Source organism: Haematobia irritans, chromosome 2 (assembly GCF_050003625.1).
Source record: "Haematobia irritans isolate KBUSLIRL chromosome 2, ASM5000362v1, whole genome shotgun sequence".
Lineage (NCBI taxonomy): Eukaryota > Metazoa > Arthropoda > Insecta > Diptera > Muscidae > Haematobia > Haematobia irritans.
The window spans coordinates 19,270,035-19,296,176 of NC_134398.1; the positions used below are offsets into that span (position 1 = coordinate 19,270,035).

The 26,142-nt window shown below is 24.5% G+C and overlaps 1 protein-coding gene across 1 annotated transcript in view; it reads right to left on the reverse strand.

Moving 5' to 3' along the window:
* smal (smoke alarm) overlaps positions 1 to 26,142 on the reverse strand; it is a 202,723-nt gene that overhangs the window by 12,865 nt on the left and 163,716 nt on the right. Inside the window, exons 7-9 of the mRNA XM_075293493.1 lie at positions 25,024 to 25,203; positions 13,225 to 13,364; positions 9,254 to 9,461 (exon numbers count right to left, since the gene is read on the reverse strand). Coding sequence (XP_075149608.1) covers positions 9,254 to 9,461; positions 13,225 to 13,364; positions 25,024 to 25,203 — 528 coding nt within the window. The remainder of the gene's footprint in view (positions 1 to 9,253; positions 9,462 to 13,224; positions 13,365 to 25,023; positions 25,204 to 26,142) is intronic.

Consider the following 26,142-nt stretch of genomic DNA (forward strand, 5'->3'; position numbering starts at 1 on the left):
TATAAAAAAATAGACAAAATTTTCTATGGAAATAAAATTTTGAGAAATTTTTTTTATAGAATAAAAATCTTGACAAAGGTTTCTAAGAAATAAAATTTCGATAAACTTCTCTATAGAAATACAATATCGAAAAAATTTTCTGTAGAACTAAAATTTTGAAAAAAAATTTCTATAGAACTAAAATATTGAAAAAAAAAATATCTATGGAAATTAAATATTGACAAAATTCTCTATGGAAATAAAATTTTGACAAAATTTTCTATGGAAATAAAATTTTGAGAAAATTTCTAAAGAAATAAATTGTTGACAAAATTTTGTGTGTAAATAAAATTTTTAAAAATTTTCTGTAGAAAAAAAAATGACAAAATTTTCTATAGAAATAAAATTTCGATAAACTTTTCTATAGAAATACAATATCGACAAAATATTCTGTAGAACTAAAATTTTGAAAAAAAAATTCTATAGAACTAGGTTAGGTTAGGTTAGGTGGCAGCCCGATGTATCAAGCTCACTTAGACTATTCAGTCCATTGTGATACCACATTGGTGAACTTCTCTCTTATCACTGAGTGCTGCCCGATTCCATGTTAAGCTCAATGACAACGGACCTCCTTTTTATAGCCGAGTCCGAATTTTAATTTTATAGAATTAAAATTTTGACAAAGGTTTCTAAGAAATAAAATTTCGATAAACTTTTCTACAGAAATACAATATGGACAAAATTTTCTGTAGAACTAAAATTTTGAAAAAAAATTCTATAGAACTAAAAGTTTTAAAAAATTTTCTATGGAAATAAAATTTTGACAAAATTCTCTATGGAAATAAAATTTTGAGAAAATTTCTAAAAAATAAATTTTTGACAAAATTTTGTGTGTAAATAAAATTTTTAAAAATTTTCTAGAGAAAAAAAAAATTGACAAAATTTTCTATAGAAATAAAATTTCGATAAACTTTTCTATAGAAATACAATATCGACAAAATTTTCTATAGAACTAAAATTTTGAAAAAAAATTATATAGAACTAGGTTAGGTTAGGTGGCAGCCCGATGTATCAGGCTCACTTAGACTATGCAGTCCATTGTGATACCACATTGGTGAACTTCTCTCTTATCACTGAGTGCTGCCCGATTCCATGTTAAGCTCAATGACTAGGGACCTCCTTTTTATAGCCGAGTCCGAACGGCCTTCCACATTGCAATGAAACCACTTAGAGAAGCTTTGAAACCCTCAGAAATGTCACCAGCATTACTGAGGTGGAATAATCCACCACTGAAAAACTTTTTGGTGTTCGGTCGAAGCAGGAATCGAATGCACGACTTTGTGTATGCAAGGCGGACATGCTAACCATTGCACGACGGTGGCTCCCTTCTAAAATTAAAACTAAATTAGAACTAAAATTTTGAAAAAATTTTCTATAGAACGAAAATTTTGACAAAGTTGTCTATGGAAATAAAATTTAAAAAAAATTTTCTATAGAAATAAAATTTTGACAAAAGTTTCTACAGAAATAAAATTTTGAAAAATTGTGTATGGAAATAATTTTTTTTAAATCTATAGAAATATAAATTTTCACAAAATTTTGTAGGGAATCAAATTTGGACAAAATATAAATATTTGCAAAATTTTCTTTAGAAATATATATATTTGCAAATTGTAGAAATCAAATTTTCACAAAACTCTCTATAGAACTAAATTTTTGGTAAAAATTTCTGTAGGAAAGAAATTTAAAAAAAAAATTGAGAAATGGAACTTTGAAAATCTTTCTGAAAAAATTTCTATAGAAATAAAATTTTGACAAAATTTTCTACAGAAATAAAATTTTCAGAAAATTTTTTAGGACTAAAATTTTGAGAAAATTTTCTATAGAAATGAATTTTTTAGAATTTTTTTTTATAGAAATATTTTGTAGTTTACTCGTAGGGAATCAAATTTGGAAAAAATATAAATATTTGCTAAATTTTCTATAGAAATATAAATATTTGCAAAATTTTCTATAGAAATATAAATATTTGCAAAATTTTCTATAGAAATCAAATTATCGCAAAACTCTCTATAGAACTAAATTTTTGGTAAAAGTTTCTGTAGGAAAGAAATTTAAAAAAAAAATTGAGAAATGGAACTTTGAAAATCTTTCTGAAAAAATTTCTATAGAAATAAAATTTTGACAAAATTTTCTACAGAAATAAAATTTTCAGAAAATTTTTTAGGACTAAAATTTTGAGAAAATTTTCGATAGAAATGAAATTTGTAGAAAATTTTTTTATAGAAATATTTTTTTTTTTGTAAATTTAGTCGTTTGCGTATAAGTTCATTGTTCTTTACTTCTAAAAAAATCCCTGAAGACGAGCTCGGAGATATTTCGAAATATTGGATATTTTTAAATAAAAATTACAACTCGCAAAAACATCTGTTTTTTATTCACATGACCTTGACAAATATAATGAAATAAAATTTTGACAACATTTTCCATGGAAATAAAATTTTGACATAATTTTCTACAGAAATAAAATTTTGACAAAATTTTCTATAGAAATAAAAATTTGACAAAATTGTCTATAGAAATTAAATTTTGACAAAATTTTCTATAGAAGTAAATTTTGACAAAATTTTCTATAGAAATTAAATTTTGACAAAATTTTCTATAGAAATTAAATTTTGACAAAATTTTTTATGGAAACAAAATTTTGATAATATTTTCTATAGAAATAGAAATTTTGATAAAATTTTCTATAGAAATAACATTTTGACAAAATTTTCCATGGAAATAAAATTTTGACATAATTTTCTACAGAAATAAAATTTTCACAAATTTTTCAATGGGAAGATATGTTGACAACACTTTCTATAGAAATATAAATTTCCATAAAATTTTCTATAGATATAGAATTTTGAGAAAATTTTCTTTAGAAATAAAAATTTTGACAAAATTTTCTATAGACGTAGAATTTTGACAATATTTTTTATAGACGTAAAATTTTGACAAAATTTTCCATTGAAATGAAATTTTGACAATTTTTTCTTTAGAAATAAAATATTGACATAATTTTTTTTAGAAATATGTCAACAGAAATATCTTTTTAAAAGAAATGTGATGTTTTGTACAATTTTCTTGTTGGTAGATTTTTTGGCTCGAGTGGCAATCGTACTGACACATCCCATATAATTAGGGATTTGAAAGCATTATTGAATAGATTTCTTTGTTTCGAACCTTTAAAGGATTAAACCAGCTATATTTGAAGGTAGGTACTCTCTGTTTTGTTTTTTCATTTTACATATCTTTATTAATTTTCCTTTATAATCTTTTCTGCATGCCCTTCGAGCGTGACGACAATGGCGTAAATCCCATCATTTCAGGACCAATTTGTTCCTAGAATTTGATTTCTTTTGTATTAAAAATTCTCCACGCGACCACAAAAATCCCTTATTAGTAGTTTAGTGTGGAGCAAAACAAAAAACTTTATTAAAATTTCCTGACACGCAATTCTGTTCTGTTCATCTCTTGTATTCTCAGAATTTAACAAAAATAAAAAAAATTCAAAAACTTCACGCATAAAACAATTGAATTGCTTTTCTAAAAGGGCTTTAACACTCTTTTGTAAAACACTTCAAATCGTTGCCAGACAAAAGGATTTTTTACGCCTATATTTTTTCCTCTCTCCTTTAGGCCTATTACCTCTCTCCTGGAGATTATGGGCTACAGATGATTTATTATTAATGAGCAAAAATACCATAATTATACAATAATATAAAAGACATTTTTCAATGAAGCCATTAAAAAAGAGAAGTATGCCATTCCCAAAACCACAATTGGGGATGAAATAAAAACACAAAAGGATTAAATGGGGGTTGAAAGTTTAGGTAAGTTAAGAACAATTACAAAGGGGTAGGGGAAAAGCTTTTCAAGGGATTAAATTCCCCCTTTGTGATATTTAAAAATTGATAGATAAACAATTAAAGTTTCGAATATACTTTAGTAATTTCCAGGAACTGTGGAAGGGGCTAATCGAACTTCAGAACATAAGACATTCCAATGATATATAGGTCCGGGTGAAGGGGAGCAAATCTTCATAGAACATTCCTAATAATTTTTCAAGTAAGCAATTAAAGTCCTAAGCTTTCATGGGAATTTAAGACACCAAAAATTCCTTTTGTCCTCCACATTCTGCCTGCGGGCTTGGTTATTGAAGCGTATCCTAGCTCAGCTGTGAAATCACCGCAGAGTGTGATTTCGAATCAATATCAATGGGCTGCAAGCTATGTGCATTCTTTTGTATATTTGAGAAGGATGTGGGCATATCAACTCTCCCTTATGGCTTAGATAGTGACCAGCAAAAGGTATGCTTTGCAGTCTTTTTAAGTCCTCCAACTCCTCTTCTTCATCGTTTCGCTATTGCTTGCTTTTCATTTTCTTTGTGATCTATGCCTGGGCAATCTATGTGACACACAATCTGATAGAACCATAAATGCAGAAAATTTACCGCTTGGACTATCTAGAGGAGGTAGGTAGACGAAGCTACTTCGATTATTTGAAAAACGGGGGTTAGTTTTCCAGATTCCATTGAAAAATGATGCAGTGACATATAATAAAAACGTTTATTTTACCATTGGACATTTTTATTGACTTCTCTCGATGACAAATGCAACGACATCGACGACGACCACCGCTATTGAACACTTCCAGCTCACTTCAATGACTTACAAAAGGAAGACAAGAGCATTGGTTAGGGAAGGCCTTGTTTTATGGTAGTGGCAAGAAAGGGGCAAACTAATTCTGTTCTAGGGGTAAAAAGTACATGCGGAGACAGCAAGTACCCTCTATTGGCAGTGGCAAGGGCCTCGCTTAAAAATTTAATTAAATTAAGTTAAAGTATTTTAATTAACCTAAATTCGGTAAATTACAAAAAAATCTTCATAAATTTGTATTTTATGTCTCAAGATCTATAAGGCCTTCTCTAGCAAAGGCCTAAATTAATATAAAACATTTTAATTAAAATTACATAAATCAACCTAAATCAAAATAATTTTATAAAATTTTATTTTATTCTCTCAGTCTCCACAGGGCCTTCTCTGCCCCTGGCCTTTTTCATTTACCCTCACATTCATAGCATTGCCCTAGGAGTCCCCATACAGTTGTACCATCATCCTTTTATCTGTCCATTCATTACTCTTGCTGATTTCTTTTTTTTTTTCGCATAATGCCCTTTACTCCCTCCCAAACGTTTTGTTCATCCGTCTCGCCTCATCTGATTTCATTCATTTGATATCGGGTGAATCGATTTTTTTTTGTTTGTTTGAGTTGTGTCCTTTTGTGAAGCATTTCAAATGTCACTGGCCATTGTTGATAATCGAACATCGTCCAACAATGAATGGATAGATGGTTGGTTGGTTGGTTGGTTGGTTCGGTTGTTGGTATCAATGAATGGAAGAAGAACTTCTGAGGCATGGAACAAATGAGGGCAAAATGCACTCATGGCATGTCGTTCCTTGGGCATTGCAAAATCCTTGATGACATTTCAAATGCATTCAATTTCAATCGCAAGTCGCAGGCACTAACACACAGATATCAAAGGAATTGGCGTTGTAGTAGGGATTCAAAGTGATATATCGGATTGTAAATTTTTTTTTTGAATTTTGAAAATATTTTCAATTAAAAAAATATTTTAGAATATTTTTAAGAAACTCACAGTTTTAGACATATTCAGTTTCATTATAACATTTTTTATTTTTTTTTTTCAAATTTAAGTTTTTAGAATTTTTTAATTTAATTTTTTTAATTTAACTTTTAAAAAAAATCCATTTTTAGATTTATCCTTTTTAGAGAAAATAAAATTTAAAAGTATTTAAAATTCGAATATTGAGATCATAATTTATTATGGTTTTATTTTTTTTTAATAAATAAATAAATAAATAGAAGTCTACATTTGTCTGATTCAAAGCGTTACAGTTTTTATGAAAACACATTTTAAAATTTTGTATATTCTAAAAAAAAAAATTCATTATTAAAACGAGGATTTTTTTGTTGAAATTGTCAGATATTTAAATTTTTAGAATTTGTTTAAATTAAAAATTATAAATTTTCAACAATATTGATGGTTTTCATATTTTTAAAATTTTTAATTAAAAAAATATATTTAAAAAATCCAAGTTTTCTATTTTTTTTAAGAAAACACATTTTAAACTTGTATCCATTCTGGAAAAACATTTATATATAAAAGGTGTATTTTTTCAAATTTTAAGAAATTTTAATTATTGGAATTTTTACATTAAAAAAAATTAATCAAAAAAAAAATAAGAAAACACATTTCAAAAATTTTTAATTGGAAAGAAATTTAAATTTAGAAAAAAAATAATATTTAAAACATTTTTTAATTTCAGATATTTAAATTTTTAGAATTTGTTTAAATTAAAAAAAAAATAAAAATTTTAATTTTCAACAATATTGATGGTTTCAGAAAACAAAAATCAAAGTTTAAAATTTTTTAAAATTCGACTACTGAGTTTTTCATATTTTTAGAATTGTTAATTAAAAAATATATTTAAATATATTTAAAAATATATTTTTTAAGAAAACTTATTTTAAAATTGTATCCATTCTGGAAAAAAATGTAATATATAAAACGTGGATTTTTTTAAATTTTCTGTAATTTTAATTTTTTAAATTAAAAAAAAAATAAATGATTGAAAAAAATTTAAGAAAACACATTTTAAAATTTTTTTGCTGAAAAAAAATTATTTTATTATAAAAGAATTTAAAACCATAATAAATTATGATATTAAATGGGATATGTACTAACAACAAAGGTTTTCGACCTAGAAAAAAAATCAATATGTTAAATGTGGATTTTTGGAAAATCTCAGAAATTTTACTTTTTTGAATTTTTTAAATTAAAAAAATTTAATTTTCATAACAAAAATCATGGTATTGATGTTGTTTTTATTTCCTTGAGAGTTTTTATATTTGAACTAACATTAAAAATTATTTTTTTGTGAAAATAAGTAGTCGATTTATCGAATTTAAGTGTCGAAATTTGTGATGAAATTTTTAATAATTTTCTAAATTTTAAAATTTAATTTATCAAATTTTAAAAATCTTTTTTATTCCAAAATTATTTTAATTTTCTTAAATTAAAAAAATTTTAATTTTCATAACAAAAAAAAATCATTGTATTGTTGTTGTTTTTATTTCCTTGTGAGTTTTTATATTTGAACTAACATTAAAAAATTATTTTTTGTGAAAATAAGTAGTCGATTTATCGAATTTAAGTGTCGAAATTTGTGATGAAATTTTTAATAATTTTCTAAATTTTAAAATTTAATTTATCAATTTTTAAAAATCTTTTTTTCCAAAATTATTTTAATTTTGGAAAAGCGAAATTACGATCTTCTTACGATTTTTAGGAATTTTGTTTTTTTTTTCTTACGATTTTTATTTTTTGTTAAGGTTGTAACATAGCAGACGATTTTTGGTAGCAAAGATCGACTTTTCGATTTTGTTCAACACCAAAACTCGATTCGTAGATTTTGATGAAGCATTAAAGGCGTTTTTGAAGAGATCATAACAAAATCGATTCGACTCTTGTAAGATCGATAAGCCGACTATTTCGGGCAGCAGTAAAAGAAAATTGGGTTATTTTAAGAGATCGATTAGCCGAATTTATAGATGAGACTGTGTTATCAACGACTTTACAATTTGGTTTCTTCAATATGTCAATTAATCGAAAATTCGAAATTCGATATGTTGGCGAGTATGCTTACATTTATTCATTTATTTAGAATCGATTATTCCATTATGCTCGACATTAGGTTAGGTTAGGTTAGGTGGCAGCCCGATGTATCAGGCTCACTTAGACTATTCAGTCCATTGTGATACCACATTGGTAAACTTCTCTCTTATCACTGAGTGCTGCCCGATTCCATGTTAAGCTCAATGACAAGGGACCTCCTTTTTATAGCCGAGTCCGAACGGCGTTCCACATTGCAGTGAAACCACTTAGAGAAGCTTTGAAACCCTCAGAAATGTCACCAGCATTACTGAGGTGGGATAATCCACCGCTGAAAAATTTTTTGGTGTTCGGTCGAAGCAGGAATCGAACCCACGACCTTGTGTATGCAAGGCGGGCATGCTAACCATTGCACCACGGTGGCTCGACATTACAAATCGATCAATCAAGTTTGGTTGCTTTTCAGTCTCTTTGCGATCTATGCCTGGGCATGTGTGGCACACAATTTGACAGAACCGGAAATGCCGATAAAATCGATTAATCGAAAATTCGATGTTGGTAATTATGTTTCAATTTATTTATAATCGATTATTCTATTGAGTTCAACATTAAAAATCGATTAATCGATTTTGTTATCAAAAGTCTTTTCATCAATTTTTTTTCAGCATAAAAACTCGATTAGTCAAATTTTTTTCAATACGTCAATTAATCGAAAATTCGATTTTCGATATGTTTATGATTATGTTTCCATATATTTATAATCGATTATTGTATTATGACCAACATTAAAAATCGATTAGTCGATTTTGGTGGTTATCAAGAGCCAGTTTTTGTAAAAAGGAGTTTCATAGATTTGTGTCAACATTCAAAATCATTTAGTCGATTTTAAGAGATCTTGAAAATTCGACTCGAATAAAGTCGATTAACCGAAGGCTTATACAACAATGAGTTCTTTTAATTTTTTCTATTCGGTTTTTTCCATTTTCGTAGCTTTCGATATTTTGATCTCTATATCACAGGATATTCTGGTACGTGGATGAAGGATATGAGCATGAATGATGACAGGGACGACCACTGTGTTTGTATGTGTGGATGTGACGGCAATAACGATAACTTCAATGGTAGCGATTGCTATATGCAAAAATGCATTTTCAAGTGTTTTGACACTTGAAAGTGAAATGAAGCTGAAAATGATTTCCCCCTCTCTCTCTCTCGCTCTCGCCAAAAACAAACTTATTCACTGAAATCAAGATTTCTTTTATGTTTTACGTTTCATTTTTTTTTTGTGTTCCAGTTTCTTTCATTTCTGTGTCAATTTGACTATATAATCGCTTTACCATGCTAGCCATTACATCTTAAAGCAGTGAAGGGAGAAAGAGTGCAATAACAAAAGGTAAATGTATTGAATTTGATATACAATGTACTTCCTTTTGAGTTGTCAGAATTTTCCTTACGCAAATTCTCTAGGTTTAATAATATTTTCGAATCATAAGGAATAGCTGTTCTTTGTTTTCATGTTCCCCTTATTCTTACCTGATACAAATGATATTTCCGACAGCATTATCCATTTAACGGCAAAATATAAATTGATTTTCAAATATTTTCCCACTCTATGATGTAATTTAATGGTAACATCACGGGCATGATCCATTATAGTATCGGGCATATATGAGAAATGTACAGGTTCACCGGAAAAGTGTCTACCACCAATGCTAAAGAACACCTTGGCATGGACAAAGACCTGCAAAAGAAGAAAATAAAATTAAATAAAATCAATGCATTCCAAAATAACAGCTAACAAGATTATAATGATATTTAATTGTACAATCAATCAAAAATCTACCAAAATTTTACCAAAAAACTAGCAACTGAAAAATCTTATTCCGCAGTGTTTTTGGTCAAATTTTTGTGACTACTATAAAACAAGAATTATTTTGCCACATTTTTATTTCTATAAAAAATTTAGTCAAAATTTTATTTCTATAGAAAATTTTGTCAAAATTTTATTTCTATAGAAAATTTTGTCAAAATTTATTTATAGAGAAAAATTTTCCAAAACATTTTTTTCTAAGGAAAATTTTGTCAAACTTTTATTTCTCTAGAAAATTTTGTCAAAATTTTATTTCTACAGAAAATTTTGTCAAATTTGTATATATATTGAAAATTTTGTCACAATTTTTATTTTTATTTTCTATTTGTCAAAATTTTATTTCTATAGAAAATTTTGTCAAAATTTATTTATAGAGAAAATTTTTCCAAAACATTTTTTTCTATAGAAAATTTTGTCAAAATTTTATTTCTACAGAAAATTTTTTGAACATTTATTTCTATAGAAAATTCTGTCAAAATTGTATTTCTATAGAAAATTATGCCACGTTCATATCTGTAGAAAATTCTGTCAAAACTTTAATTCTATGGAAAATTTTGCCAAATTTTTAGTTTTATGGAAAATATTGTCAAAATTCTATTTCTGTAGAAAATTTTATCCAAATTGTATTTCTATAGAAAATTGTGTTAAAATTTTATTTCTATAGACGTTTATATCTGTAGAAAATGTTGTCAAAAATTTATTACTTTAGAAAATTATTCCACGTTTAGATCTGTAGAAAATTCTGTCAACATTTTAATTCTATGGAAAATTTTGGCAAATTTTTTTGGTTTATGGAAAATATTGTCAAAATGTTATTTCTATAGAAAATTACGCCACGTTTATATCTGTAGAAAATACTGTCAAAATTTCAATTCTATGGAAAATTTTGCAAAATTTTTAGTTTTATGAAAAATTTTGTCAAAATTTTATTTCTATAGAAAATATTATCAAAATTTTATTTCTATAGAAAATTCTGTTAAAATTTTATTTCTATAAAAAATTTTGTCAATATTTTATTCTACGGAAAACTTTCTCAAAATTACATTTCAATAGATATTGTTGTCAAAATTTTATTTCTATGAAACATTTTTTTGTATACTTTTTATTTCTATAAAATATTTTTAAGAATTATTTTTCATAGTTTAGTAAAACAGAGTGTGAAGCTGTGAACACCAGAACAAATCCTTGAAAACGGTTTTGACGAAGTCAACCGAAATATTGGAAATAAAAATAAAAGAAAAACATCATATCTATGTTTTTTAATCGACCTATAGCCGAAACTATGAAAAATAATTCTTAAAGATAAATAAAAAGGTCAACGATAATTATCCAGAAATAAAATATTTTGACAAAATTTTGTCAACATTTTATTTCTATAAAATATTTTGACAAAATTTTGTCAACATTTTATTTATATAAAAAAATTTGTCAAAATTTTATTTCTATGGAAAATTTCTCAAAAATTTATTTAAATGGAAAATTTTGTCAAAATGTTATTTTTAAGACAATTTTTTAGCAAATTGTGGCAAAACTTTATTTCAATGGAAAATTTAGTAAAAATTTTATTTCTATAGAAAATGTTGTCTGAATTTTATTTCTATGGAACATTTTGTCAAAATTTTTTTTCTATGGAAACTCTTGTCTAAATTTTATTTATTTTGAAAGAATACTTTATCAAAATTTTAGTTCTGTAGAAAAATTTGTCTAAATTTTATTTCTATAGAAAAATTTTCCAAAACTTTTTATTATATTTTATCAAAATTTTAGTTCTGTAGAAAAATTTGTCTAAATATTATTTCTATAGAAAATTATGCCAAAATTTTATGTGTATAGAAAAATTTTCCAAAACTTTATTTCTATGGAAAATTTTGTCAAGATTTCATTTCTATGGAAAAGTTTGTCAAAATTTTATTTCTATGGAAAATTTTGTCAAAATTTTATAATTATGGAAATTTTTGTCAAAATTTTATTTTGAAATTTTGGAAAGTTGAGTAAAAATTTTATTTCTATAGAAGATTTTGTCAAAATTTTATTTTTACAGAAAATTTTGTCAACATTTTTTTCTAAAGAAAATTTTGTCTAAATTTTATTTTTTTTTTAAATTATGCCACGTTTATATCTGTAGAAAATTCTGTCAAAATTTTAATTCTATGGAAAATTTTGCCAAATTTTAAAAAATTTTATCAAAACTTTTTTCCTATAGAAAACTTTTTTAAAATCTTATTTTATTGAAAACTTTGTCAAAATTTTATTTCAATGGAAATTTTTGTAGAATATTTTGACAAAACTTTGTCAAAATTTTATTTCTATAAAAAATTTTGTCAAAATTGTATTTCTACAGAAAATTTTGTCAACATTTATTTCTATAAAAAATTTTGTCAAAATTTTATTTCTATAGAAAATTATGCCAACTTTATATCTGTAGAAAATTCTGTCAAAACTTTTGCAAAATTTTTAGTTTTATGGAAAATATTGTCAAAATTTTATTTCTATAGCAAATTTTATCAAAATTTTATTTGTATAGAAAATTTTATTTAAATTTTATTTTTATAAAAAATATTGTCAACATGTTATTCTATGTAAAATTTTCTTAAAATTTTATTTCTATAGAAAATGTTGTCAACATTTTATTGCTATGGAAAATTTTATCTAAATTCAATTTCCGTACAAAATTTTGTCTAAATTTTATTTCTATAAAAAATTTCATCAAAATTTTATTTCTGTAGAATATTTTGACAAAACTTTGTCGAGATTTTATTTCTATATAATGATGTCAAAATTTGATTTAAATAGAAAATTTTGTCAAAATTTTATTTTTAAGACAATTTTTTGGAAAATTGTGGTAAAATTTTATTTCAATGGAAAATTAAGTCAAAATTTTATTTCTACAGAAAATGTTGTCAAAATTGATTTCTATGGAAGATTTTGTCAAAATTTTATTTGTATAGCAAATTTTGTAAAAATTTTATTTCTACAGAAATAAAGTTAAAAATTTATTTCTGTCGTTTTGGTTTTTTTTATTGTTGGTTTATTCTTCAATCATTTTGTTGTTTTTGATTTCAACTTAAAACCATGCATTGACTAAACTACAAGTGTAGCTTAACCAATTGAGGAAAAGAAAATAAAAATAGACATTTTTTTCGCAATTTTATTTCTCTAGAAAATGTTATCAAAATTTTATTTCTATACAAAATGAGTTCTAAACTTTTTTCCTATAGAAAATGTTGTCTAAATTCTATTTCTGTATTTTGCCAAAATTTTATTTCTAAGACAATTTGTTTGGAAAATTTTTATTTTATGGAAAATTTTTTCAAAATTTTTACAAATAATATTTAGTTTTTCATTAACAACTTTGCTGATATATCACAAAAAGAAAACGAAAATTCAATAAATGTGATTTCTATCCTAATTTTATTTTTAATAGATCCTAGATTTGTGAAGCTAGATGGTTTGATAGAAAATGTTTTTTTTTTAAGACGCAAAACCTTTCGCCTGATATCAATACTCCATACTCTTTAATCTTTTTTTTGAGTGTAATTAACTGTCATGATTGGCGTAAATTTTGTCATTGTACACGATTTTCGTACAAAAAAAGTATGTAAATACTACAATTTGTTTATATCATATCACATACCTGTACATCCTTGGTGAACATATTATTCGTATGCAAAATTATGGCACTAAAGTTTCGCACTGTATCGAATTCGAAAACAATTTCAACAGGTTTACCCACCAAACCGGGTGTATCATTACGCCAGCCAATCCATTCATAGCCTGAAAGGATAATAGAGAAAACAGTAAAACAATAAAATTACTGTAGTAGGAAATAAAATATTTGTATATGAATACACAAAGTAAAAGTAAACAAAAAATATCCATATTTTGGCAATATCATAAATTTTGCGGGGGGGCCCCAATAAAAAAACATACGTTTCCAAAAAACGTATAATATTTCTTTCATCTATATGTGACTTCCAACAGAAAAAACAAAGAAAGAAATGAAAAACAAAACTTTTGAGCTTTCTATGAATTTAATAAAAATATGCTATGGTAACCTTAATAGTAAAGTTATTTATTTATTTTGAGCACACACAAAAATACTTTGATATAAAAAATTTACACAAACACATGCTAACACAAAATACCACTCTTGTTAGAGAGTCTATGGTGTGAGAGTCACTGTTGCCACTTGAACCAAAAATAATCTACCAATATTTGAAGAAAATTTTTATTTCTACACAAATTTTTATCAAATAGAAAATTTTGTCAAAATTTTATTTCTATAGAAAATTTTGTCAACATTTATTTCTTTAGAAATTGTTATCAAAATTTTATTTCTACGGAAAATTTTGTTAAAATTTTATTTCTATAGAAAATTTCGTCAAAATTTTATTTCTATAGAAAATTTTGTCAAAGTTTTAGTTCTACAAAAAATTTTGTCAAAAATTTATTTCTATAGAAAATTTTGTCAAAATTTTAGTTCTATAGAAAATTTTGTCAAAATTTTAGTTCTATAGAACATTTTGTCAAAATTTTATTTCTATAGAAAATTATGTCAAACTTTTATTTCTATAGAAAATGTTGTTAAAATTTTATTTATGTAGAAAATTTTGTCAAAATTTTATTTCCATAGAATATTTTGTTAAAATTTTATTTCTGTAGAAAATTTCTCAAAATTTTATTTCTATAGAAAATTTTGTCAAAATTTTATTTCTATAGAATATTTAATTAAAATTTTATTTTTTTAGAATATTTAATTAAAATTTTATTTCTGTAGAAAATTTTGTCTAAATTTTATTCCTATGGAAAATTTTGTTAAAATTTTATTTCTGTAGAAAATTTTGTCAAAGTTTTAGTTCTATAGAAAATTTTGTTAAAATTTTATTTCTATAAAAAATTTTGTTAACATTTTATTTCTGTAGAAGATTTTGTTAAAATTTTATTTCTGTAGAAAATTTTGTGAAAACTTTATTTCTATAGAATTTTTGTCAACATTTTATTTATAAAGAAAATTTTGTCAAAATTTTATGTCTATAGAAAATTTTGTCAAAATTTTATTTCTATAGAAAATTTTGTCAAAATTTTATTTCTAAAGAAAATGTTATCAAAATTTTATTTATAAAGTAAATTTTGTTAAAATTTTATTTCTACAGAAAATTTTGTTAAAATTTTATTTTTAAAGAAAATTTTGTAAAAATTTTATTTCTGTAGAAATTTTTTTACGAAATTGTATTTCTGTAGAAAATTTGTGACAAAATGTTATTTCTATAGAAAATTTTGTGAAAATTATATTTCTATAGAAAATTTTGTCAAAATTTTATTTCTATAGAAAATTTTCTCAAAATTATATTTCTACAGAAAATTTTGTCAAAATTTTATTTCTATATACAATTTTGTCAAAATTTTATTTCTATAGAAAATTTTGTCAAAATTTTATTTCTCTAGAAAATTTTGTCAAAATTTTATTTCTGTAGAAAATTTAGTGAAAATTTTATTTCTATAGAACATTTTGTCAAAATTTTATTTCTATAGAATATTTAATTAAAATTTCATTTCTGTAGAAAATTTTGTCAAAATTTTATTTCAATAGAATATTTTGTTAAAATTTTATTTCTGTAGAAAATTTTGTTAAAATTTTATTTCTGTAGAAAATTTTGTGAACATTTTATTTCTATAGAAATTTTTGTCAACATTTTATTTATAAAGAAAATTTTGTCAAAATTTTATGTCTATAGAAAATTTTGTCAAAATTTTATTTCTATAGAAAATTTTGTCAAAATTTTATTTGGAAAGAAAATGTTATCAAAATTTTATTTATAAAGAAAATTTTGTTAAAATTTTATTTCTATAGAAAATTTTGCCAAAATTTTATTTTTAAAGAAAGTTTTGTACAAATTTTATTTCTGTAGAAATTTTTTGACAAAATTGTATTTCTGTAGAAAATTTGTGACAAAATGTTATTTCTATAGAAAATTTTGTCAAAATTGTATTTCTATAGAAAATTTTGTCAAGATTTTATTTCTACAGAAAATTTTGTCAAAATTTTATTTCTGCAGAAAATTTGTCAAAATTTTATTTCTTTAGAAAATTTTGTCAAAATTTTATTTCTATAGAATATTTTGTTAACATTTTATTTCTGTAGAAAATTTTGCTAAAGTTTTAGTTCTATAGAAAATTTTGTCAAAATTTTATTTCTGTAGAACATTTTGTCAAAATTTTATTTCTATAGAATATATTGGCAAAATTTTATTTCTATAGAAAATTTTGTCAAAATTTTTTCTTATAGAAAATTTTGTCAAAATGTTATTTCTTTAGGAAATTTTGTCAAAGTTTTAGTTCTATTGAAAATTTTGTCAAAGTTGTAGTTCTACAGAAAATTTTGTCAAAATTTTAGTTCCATAGAAAATTTTGTCAAAATTTTATTTCTACAGAAAATTTATCAAAATTTTATTTCTATAGAAAATTTTGTCAACATTTTATTTCTAAAGAAAATTTTGTCAAAATTTTATTTCTAAAGAAAATTTTGTCAAAACTTTGTTTCCATGGAAAATTTTGTCAAAATTTTTTCTTATAGAAAATTTTGTCAAAATTTTATTTTTATAGAACATTTTTGACAAAATTGTATTTGTATAGAAAATTTTTGACAAAATTGTATTTGTATAGAACATTTTTGAAAAAATTTTATTTCTCTAGAAGATTTTGTCAAAATTTGTTCCTTTAGAAAATTTTTTAAAAATTTTATTTCTATAGAAAATTGTGTGAAAATTTTATTTCTATAGAAAATGTTGCCAAAGTTTTATTTCTTTAGAAAATTTGTGAAATACCTCTTAGTTGGTGAGGAATATTCTGTAAAATCTATCAAAACATCAAGATTTTTACCAATCTACCAAACAGTAAAAAATCTAAAATTTTTGCTAGAATTCTACCAACTGTGGCAACCGTGGTGAGAGTACAATGGAAGAGTGTCCATGATTATGTCTTTCGTTTAAAGCTTACATTCTCCGAGAATGTCGCACGTTGATACCAGGTTATGAGCGTGTGCGTGTGTTTGTGTGTTAGAGAATGCTTAAAGTAATTTCAAACACGCACCAGCAGTTAAAATATAAAAACATAGAAAAATATGTGTGGGTGTGTGTTAGTACATACATATGTGTGTTTCTTCTCAAGGAGGACGTTGAAAGAATTCTTTTATCCTTTTGTAAAACTGCCATAAATGCTACACACACACACACACCATGCACTCGTGTATAACCAACATACAAGACGACAATAGCGACAGTTATGTCCAATGCAAGAAGCAGCCTGCCAAAGCTCACTTTGCTGAGTATAATTTATGTCTTTCACATGTTTTCGTAGATTTTCTCGTATCGTAGAACTTTCTACGACAATGTTCTTTCCTAAGGAATCCAGTTACCTTCCTTAGCTATTTGTTGCCTTGAAGTTTACTTGAGTTTTCGGGAAGGGGGTGGGGGGGACGCTTTGTAAAACAAAAGCGCCAAGCAAAAATTATTACCTTAAGAACGCGACATTTAAACCTTTTTGCGCTTTAGTTTTCTCCACTTCCCCCAAAATTCCCTTAGAGTATCTATGACTTGTTGTTGGTGGCCTTTTACCTATTCTCCATCTCGCCACCCCCCTCATATGGTTCTTGAACAATAACAATGGTGGCCCATGGGTTTTAGCTTAAACTAAGGTCCTTTTAATTTGTTTATGAGTGAGTAACGAGAAACGTAAGGACATGTTGTTAGCTTGGTAAATTTAACCATTTACTACACACACACACACAAACACTCACATACACACGGGCATACATATGCAAAGATTTGAACTTATTGCCTTGCCTTCTTGTTCTCCCTTGAGTTCATTCTGTAACTCTCATTCACTCTCTCTTTCTCACTCTCTGTGTAAAACGACAATTATTTGATTTTTAGTGGTAATGGTAGCCATATAGTTGGTTGTTAGCCGGGTTAAGAGCTGTAATTGTTGGCAAAATGTTTTCCTAAAGTTTCTGCTTCTCCTCCCCCCTGCCCCAAAACCTCTAGTCATTGTTTTATTTAACTCACAAAAAAAAACATAGAGAGTACAGTGTATGTATTAAGTTATAAATTTTGTAAGAAATGTATTTTACGCTCTGTCGGAGAATATTCCAATTGAGTAAGAAAAGGATGAAGTTGAAAATTGGGTAAATTTTAGAATTTAAAATATTATAAAATGAAATTTAAAAAAAAATTAAATCAAACTAAAGCCATAAACCTCTAAAAATTATGGAAAATCGGAGAACTCATTTAAAAATTATGAAAAGTAGTTTTATTGACTTTCGGATTTTTAATACCCACCACCATAGAATGGTGACGGTGTATATACTTGTTTTAAATTCAATTTATTTTACCTTTTAAATTAACTCTAAATTAGTTACTTAATTTTCCTACATCCACTACGAAAGTATATAATACTAAAGAAATATGAAAATATTATTTTGCTATAATTTTTCTTTTTTTTTTATTCTTAATTTTATACCATCTGACCATTGAATATTCCCTATAGAAACTCATTAATCATTCGCCTTATGGGATGCCTCCTCATCTCCCCTCCTTCTTAAGGGTAATCATAATTTGCAATTGCTAATGTATTCCAGTAACAAATGTTCGTGTCCTTTAGTTGTCAGGTGACAACTTCAAGGTTTAGTTTTATACAAAAATTTTTGTTTTTGTCATTTCATTTCCCAAGACTAGATAATATCATGGCAAATCATGATTTTGCATGTTTATATGCCAAATGTCCTTGGACAAGTAAATAAAGTTTGGAAACAAATGTAAAAGCTTTACATCTAATTGATATGATTAATAATAAATGATTGTCATAAAGTGCAAAAAAAAAAACAAGTTTCGCACAACATAAAGTTAATTTAGCTTTGTGATAAACAAAACAATAAAATAAACTAAAATAGTTAAATTAGTGTTGAAGAAAAAACTATTAGGGGTAAGATAATGACAAAGGTAACAAATAAGAATGTTTTGGTGGAAAAAAGGAAGTTGGACAAAGAATTTTGAGAAATATATTGAAATAATTTTTCGTCTTGGCGGAACGAAAATTTTTTTTCTTCTTTCTAAAAAATTTACCTTTTAGACAAATAAATTTTAATTTATTTTAAAATTGCAATTTTTTAAACCAGCAGAGTGAATGAAGTTCGCTCTACAATATCTATGAAATTCAGCCACAATAAGCTCTGAAGTTTATAAAAAAAATATCTTTTTTGAGAAATGAATTTTCGAATAAGCAAATTTCCCTTCTCTTATAGCATATAACGTTAGCTTTGGATACAAATATATCAGTTTTTTTTTTTTTGAAAATATAAAAATTTGGAGACTAATATATTAAAATTTATTCCGACCATAGCCATGGTGAATTACACAAAAAATTGTGTCGAATTTAAGTCTATCCAAAATCTATATGTCCAAGAAAATTAACTGGTTATATGGCATTTTTTAATTTGATTTCTTATTATTAAAAAGTTTTTGTATAATATTCGACTTTTTCAATTATTATTTTTAATTAATTAAATAATAAAATAAATAAAATTATTAAAATTAATTGGAAAAGTAGATTTTTTATTATTTTTTGTATTTTATTAAAATATTGTTTTTTATTTCAAATATTCTAAGTTTTAGTTCTCTTAATATTCTGTCATATTCTTTTCATTACCCCTAATATCCCAAATGACTACCATGGGACATTTGCATTATCATCGTTTTATTTGACAAATGTAAAATATTGTCTCTTTGATTTCATTTTGTTGTAAGCAAGGACCTTGGAACCTTTTGGCGCTTTGTCCTGTCAACTTCTTCTTCTTCTTCTTTTTCTTTCACTATAATATTGCTCTTGTTTATTTGTCGAAAATAAAAAATAACAACAACAACACAAAACACATTGATAGCTTTGTGAAAGATAAAACACAAATTTTGCCATTACTTTTGCCATTTTAAGGGGAAATTAAAAAAGTTTTTTTTTTTTTTTTGAAAAACCAAAAGGAAAAAAACCGAGAAGGAAAAATAAATAATTTTCTCATCAATAAACACTGACAAACAGAAAAATACTATAAATACTTTTTTTTGCTCCACTCGATTCATAACGAAGGAAGACCAAAATGCCCCCACTGCTCCTACTCTCTTACCATAGCAGGCTGCTAAAAATATGAACAATAACCAAAATGAAGTTCAGTTCGATTTCTGGTTTTCAAATGTATGTACACAGATTTGTCTGTAAGTTTTGGTTACTTGGGGTAACTGGAGAAAAGCCAGACAAACGCCAGGACATAACGGACAGACACATGAAGAAAGCCCAAAACACATTAAAGGAAGACGTTAGCAAGCCGCCCATATATTTCCCGTTTGTCTGCATGAATATTTCACCGCAAATGTTATGCATACTTTTTTTGCAGAAGTAATAATTTATGGCAACACTGGCATTCAATACAAGCGATATTTTTGCATTTACAACTATGGTGGGAGGGAGTGGTTTATTTGCGGAGGTTTTGGAGATACGTGGGCCTTTAGACAAAATTTTCTATAGAAATAAATTTTTGATAAAATTTTCTTTAAAAATAAAATTTTGAGAAAATTTTCTATAGAATTAAAATTTTTAAAAATTTTCTATGGAAATAAAATGTTGACAAAATTCTATAGAACTAAAATTTTGAAAAATTTTTTTATAGAAATTAAATTTTAAAAAACTTTTCTATAGAAATAAAATTTTGACAAAATTTTCTATAAAAATGAAATGTTGACAAAATATTCTATAGAAATAATATTTTGAGAAAATTTTCTATAGAAATAAAATTTTGACAAAATTTGAGAAAATAAAATTTTGAGAAAATTTTCTATAGAATTAAAATTTTGACAAGATTTTTGATAAAATTTTTTATAGAAATACAATTTTGACACAATTTTCTATAGAAATAATTTTTTGACAAAATTTTCTATAGAAATTAAATTTTGACAAAATTTTCCATAGAAATAAAATTTTGATAAAAATTTTTATAGAAATAAAATTTTGACAACATTTTCAAAAGAAATAAAATTTTGAGAATATTTTCTCAAAATTTTATTTCTATAGAAAATTTTGTAAACATTTGCAATAGAAATAAAATTTTGAGAAAATTTTCTATAGAAATAAATTTTTGACAAAATAGATAAAATAGAAATAAAATTTTGAGAAAATTTTCTATAGAAATAAAATTTAGAGCAAATTTTCTATAGAAATAAAATTTAGAGCAAATTTTCTAAAGAAATAAATAAAAATAGATTTTCTATAGAAATAGAATTTTGACAAATTTTCTATAAAAAGAATTTTGAAAAATTTTCTATAGAAACTAATTTTTGGCAAAATTTTTGATACAATTTTCTATAGAAATAAAATTTTGACAAAATTTCCTATAGAAATAAAATTTTGACAAAAAAATTCTTAAGAAATAAAATTTTGAAAAATAATTCTATAGAAATAAAATTTTGAAAAAAATTCTAAGAAATAAAATTTTGACGAAATTTCTATAGAAAAAAAAATTTGAAAGAATTTTCTATAGATATAAAATTATGGCAAAACTTTCTACAGAAATAAAATTTTGACAAAAAAAAATTTATAGAAATAAAATTTTGACAAAATTAGAAATGAAATTTTGAAAAAATTTTCTATAGAATAAAATTTAAAATAGAAATAAAATTTTGAAAAATTTTTTTTAGGAATAAAATTTTGAAAAACATTTCTATAGGAATAAATTTAAATAAAATTTTGACAAAATTTCTATAGAAATAAAATTTTGAAAAATTTTCTATAGATATAAAATTATGACAAAATTTTCTACAGAAATAAAATTTTGAAAAAAAAATTCTATAGAAATAAAATTTTGATAAAATTTTCTAAAGAAATAAAATTTTGAAAAAATTTGCTATAGAAATAAAATTTAAAAAAATTTTCTATAGAAATAAAATTAAGAGAAAACTTCCTATAGAAATAAATTGTTCACAAATTTTTTTATAGAAATAAAATTTTGAAAAAAAATTCTTTAGGAATAAAATTTTGAAAAAAATGTTTAGCAATAAAATTGTGAAAAAAAAAATCTATAGAAATAAAATTTTGACAAAATTTCTATAAAAATAAAATTCTATAGATATAAAATTATGAAAAAACTTTCTATAGAAATAAAATTTTGAAAAAAAAAAAATTCTGTAGAAATTAAATTTTTGACAAAATTTTCTATAGAAATAAAATTTTGACAAAATTTTCTATAGAAATAAAATTTTGACAAAATTTTCTATACAAATAAAATTTTGACAAAATTTTCTATAGAAATAAAATTTTGACAAAATTTTCTGTAGAAATAAAATTTTTGACAAAATTTTCTATAGAAATAAAATTTTGACAAAATTTTCTATAGAAATAAAATTTTGACAAAATTTTCTATAGAAATATAATTTTGACAAAATTTTCTATAGAAATAAAATTTTGAGAAAACTTCCTAAAGAAATAAATTGTTGGCAAAATTGTCTATATCAATAAAATTTTGACAAAATTTTCTATAGAAATAAAATTTTGAAAAAAAATTCGTTAGGAATAAAATTTTGAAAAAAATTTCTATAGAAATAAAATTTTGAAAAAATTTTCTATAGATATATAATTATGACAAAACTTTCTACAGAAATAAAATTTTGAAAAAAAAAATTCTATAGAAATAAAATTTTGACAAAATTTTCTATAGAAATAAAATTTTGAGAAAAATTCCTATAGAAATAAATTGTTAACAAAATTTTCTATAGAAATAAAATTTTGACAAAATTTTCTATAGAAATATAATTTTGACAAAATTTTCTATAGAAATAAAATTTTGAGAAAACTTCCTAAAGAAATAAATTGTTGGCAAAATTGTCTATATCAATAAAATTTTGACAAAATTTTCTATAGAAATAAAATTTTGAAAAAAAATTCGTTAGGAATAAAATTTTGAAAAAAATTTCTATAGAAATAAAATTTTGAAAAAATTTTCTATAGATATATAATTATGACAAAACTTTCTACAGAAATAAAATTTTGAAAAAAAAAATCTATAGAAATAAAATTTTGACAAAATTTTCTATAGAAATAAAATTTTGAGAAAAATTCCTATAGAAATAAATTGTTAACAAAATTTTCTATAGAAATAAAATTTTGAGAAAACTTCCTAAAGAAATAAATTGTTGGCAAAATTGTCTATATCAATTAAATTTTGACAAAATTTTCTATAGAAATAAAATTTTGAAAAAAAAAACTCTTTGGGAATAAAATTTTGAAAAAAATTTCTACAGAAATAAAATTTTGAAAAAAATTTCTACAGAAATAAAATTTTGAAAAAAATTCTTTAGGAATAAAATTTTGAAAAAAAAAATATTCTATAGAAATAAAATTTTGACAAAATTTCTATAGAAATAAAATTTTGAAAAAATCTTCTATAGATATAAAATTATGACAAAATTTCTACAGAAATAAAATTTTGAAAAAAAATTCTTTAGAAATAAAATTTTGACAAAATTTTCTAAAGAAATAAAATTTTGAAAAAAATTCCTATAGAAATAAATTGTTAATAAAATTTTCTATCGAAATCAAATTTTGAAAAAAATTCTTTAGGAATAAAATTTTGAAAAAAATTTCTATAGAAATAAAATTTTGGCAAAATTTCTATAGAAGTAAAGTTCTATAGAAATAAAATTTTGACAAAATTTCTATAAAAATAAAATTCTATAGATATAAAATTATGAAAAAACTTTCTATAGAAATAAAATTTTGAAAAAAAAAAATTTCTATAGAAATAAAATTTTGACAAAATTTTCTATAGAAATAAAATTTTGACAAAATTTTCTATACAAATAAAATTTTGACAAAACTTCCTAAAGAAATAAATTGTTGACAAAATTGTTTATATCAATAAAATTAAATAAAATCAATAAAATTTTTACATAATTTTCTATAGAAATAAAATTTTGAAAAAAAAATCTTTAGGAATAAAATTTTTAAAAATATTTCTATAAGAATAACATTTTGAAAAAAATTTCTTTAGGAACGAAATTTTGAAAAAAATTATATAGAAATAAAATTTTGAAAAAAATTTCTATAGATATAAAATTATGACAAAACTTTCTACAGAAATAAAATTTAAAAAAAAATGTTCTATAGAATTAAAATTTTGACAAAATTGTTTATAGAAATAAACTTTTGACAAAATTTTTTATAGAAGTAAAATTTTCTATAGAAATGAAATTGCAATGAAATCTAGATTTTTTGATATATTAGACATTCCATTGGAATATTCGCAAAATGTGCAAATAGAATTTTTTTATCAGAAATTTTCATAACCCTTCCTATGGAAGGCCTTTTGGAAGGAATTGCATATTTCTTTAATACTCCTTTCAAACTCCTGTAAATTATCCCCACTGGCTGTGCTATGCAATAACAAACGTACACGCAATCGAAGCCCCCCATTCCTCCCCATTCATCACCCATTCAATATCACTGTACAAAGGCCAACTTCCGCACAAAATGAATTTTGAGCAAAAATACAAAAAAATCGACAGAGAGTAATAGGGAGAAAGTATGCGTGTGAATTTGTTATTGCATGATTTCCATTTTGCCAGTTCTCCTGTCATATCATCAATTCACTTTGCATGGTGACGAAGAGGGTTAAACAGGAAGACACGAGGTCAGACCCATTGCCAACAGGAAGACAGTGTTGGATATGATTATGCTAGACTGGCTCTCTATATATATATGCGCTTGTCTTTGAAGAGATGGAAATGGAGAAAGTCCGCACAAAAAAAGGAGGATGTTGTCGGCAAGACACCAAGACTCATTGCCATATTCACTGGAAAACTTCATCGATTTCATTTGGCATTGTGCCAATAATCAAAAATTATTGTAAACTTTATATTTTAAGTAGAAAAGTTCCAAGTTGTTGTCGGGGAAATCCTGGATAAGCACACATACATACACCCACACACATACACTCACACAAGTAGAAGAAGAAGATGAAACTCAGGGAAGTGTAGGGAAGCAACGGCAGCTGGTATCCTCAGGGAAATAAGCAAAAATATTTTCTCTCAGAGTTGTAAAATTAGTCTGACTGTCTGGACTTAAGATATTGCCTTATTTGCCATTAATGCCATGAGCTAAGAAACAAGAATATTTAAACTTGAAAATTTTGCCAGAAATATGTAAAAAACAAAAGGCATTGGAGATTAAAGATTAGCAAGGAAATTGGAAAGATGCCAAAAAAAACCAAGTACATGAGGCCGTAAGTTCGGCCAGGCTGAGTCTTATGTACCCTACACCATCAATTTCGTAGAAAGTTCGACTAATGATCGGTCAATTATTCAAAATTATTGCTCTCTTTTCTTACTCTCCAAAAACTTACCTTTGCCGAACCCATGGATATCTGTACGAAAATTATCCTTGCCCTTTTGGCCATCTACCAACTGGCCTAGACCATCAACATAACGATCACCTTGTTCATTGCCATCATAAGTTTTATCAGATAGATCCACTTCCATGCCTCGTTGAACGCCTTTGGGTATGCTATAGGAAACAATGCCCTCTGGAAGAAAGAAAAAATAAAAAAAATGTGAGAAAAATTTAATAAATAAATATTCATGTATTTTTTATTTAGTTGTAACTAATACTAAATTTATAATAAATACAAAATAAGAATATTTTTTTTTTTTGTATTTATTTATTTTCAGATATTTATAAGAGAATTTTCCCAAAGCATGGCTCCCTGCCCTACTAGACCATTGTGCGGTTTTCTCACAACCAAAGGAGTTTTGCTGTGGTGTTGGCGTGAAGTTGTTTGAAGTGAATGTAACATGAGACTATGCTAATGTGAACATATGTTCTATGACATTCAAATTTATCCATTGTCTCGGTGTATGGTGTCCCAATCAAACCCAGACGAAGACAAATGACAAACAACAGTTGGGAGTGTATTCTTCTTTGCTTAGAAGTTTTCTATTTCAAAGTATATGTATTTGGCGGGGGGCTGACTACAAAAGCATTTGTAGTTCTCTAATACAATATTTCACCTACAACGAGTATAGTTTCATGTTTTAAAGTAATTTTTTTCAATTTAGTTGGACATACGGTTTTTAATACATCCTTAAGATATCTCAAATTTCTATGGCTCCTCTAGGGAATAAAATGTTAGAAAACTTTAGTTTTTTTTTTTAATTTGGGCATTGTTTTAAAATTCTCTTCACCCTCCCTGCTGATTTAATAGAAATGTATTTATATGTTTGCATTTGTTTTTAAGTAAAATGAGCTGTTTTTAATTTTGTTTTAGCTTTCCCCCTTTGTGGGCCTTGAATATTATTCAATGTCATTGGAAATTTAATTTCAATTAAATTTCATTGTAAACAAAATTCTATGGTATTGATGATTCATTATTGGATTCTTGGTTCTTTTCTATGGCTTTGGTAATTTAAGCCTTCTCATTTTTTGAAGTTGTTTGTGTTTTTGAGGGGTTAGGCTAAAATGATGA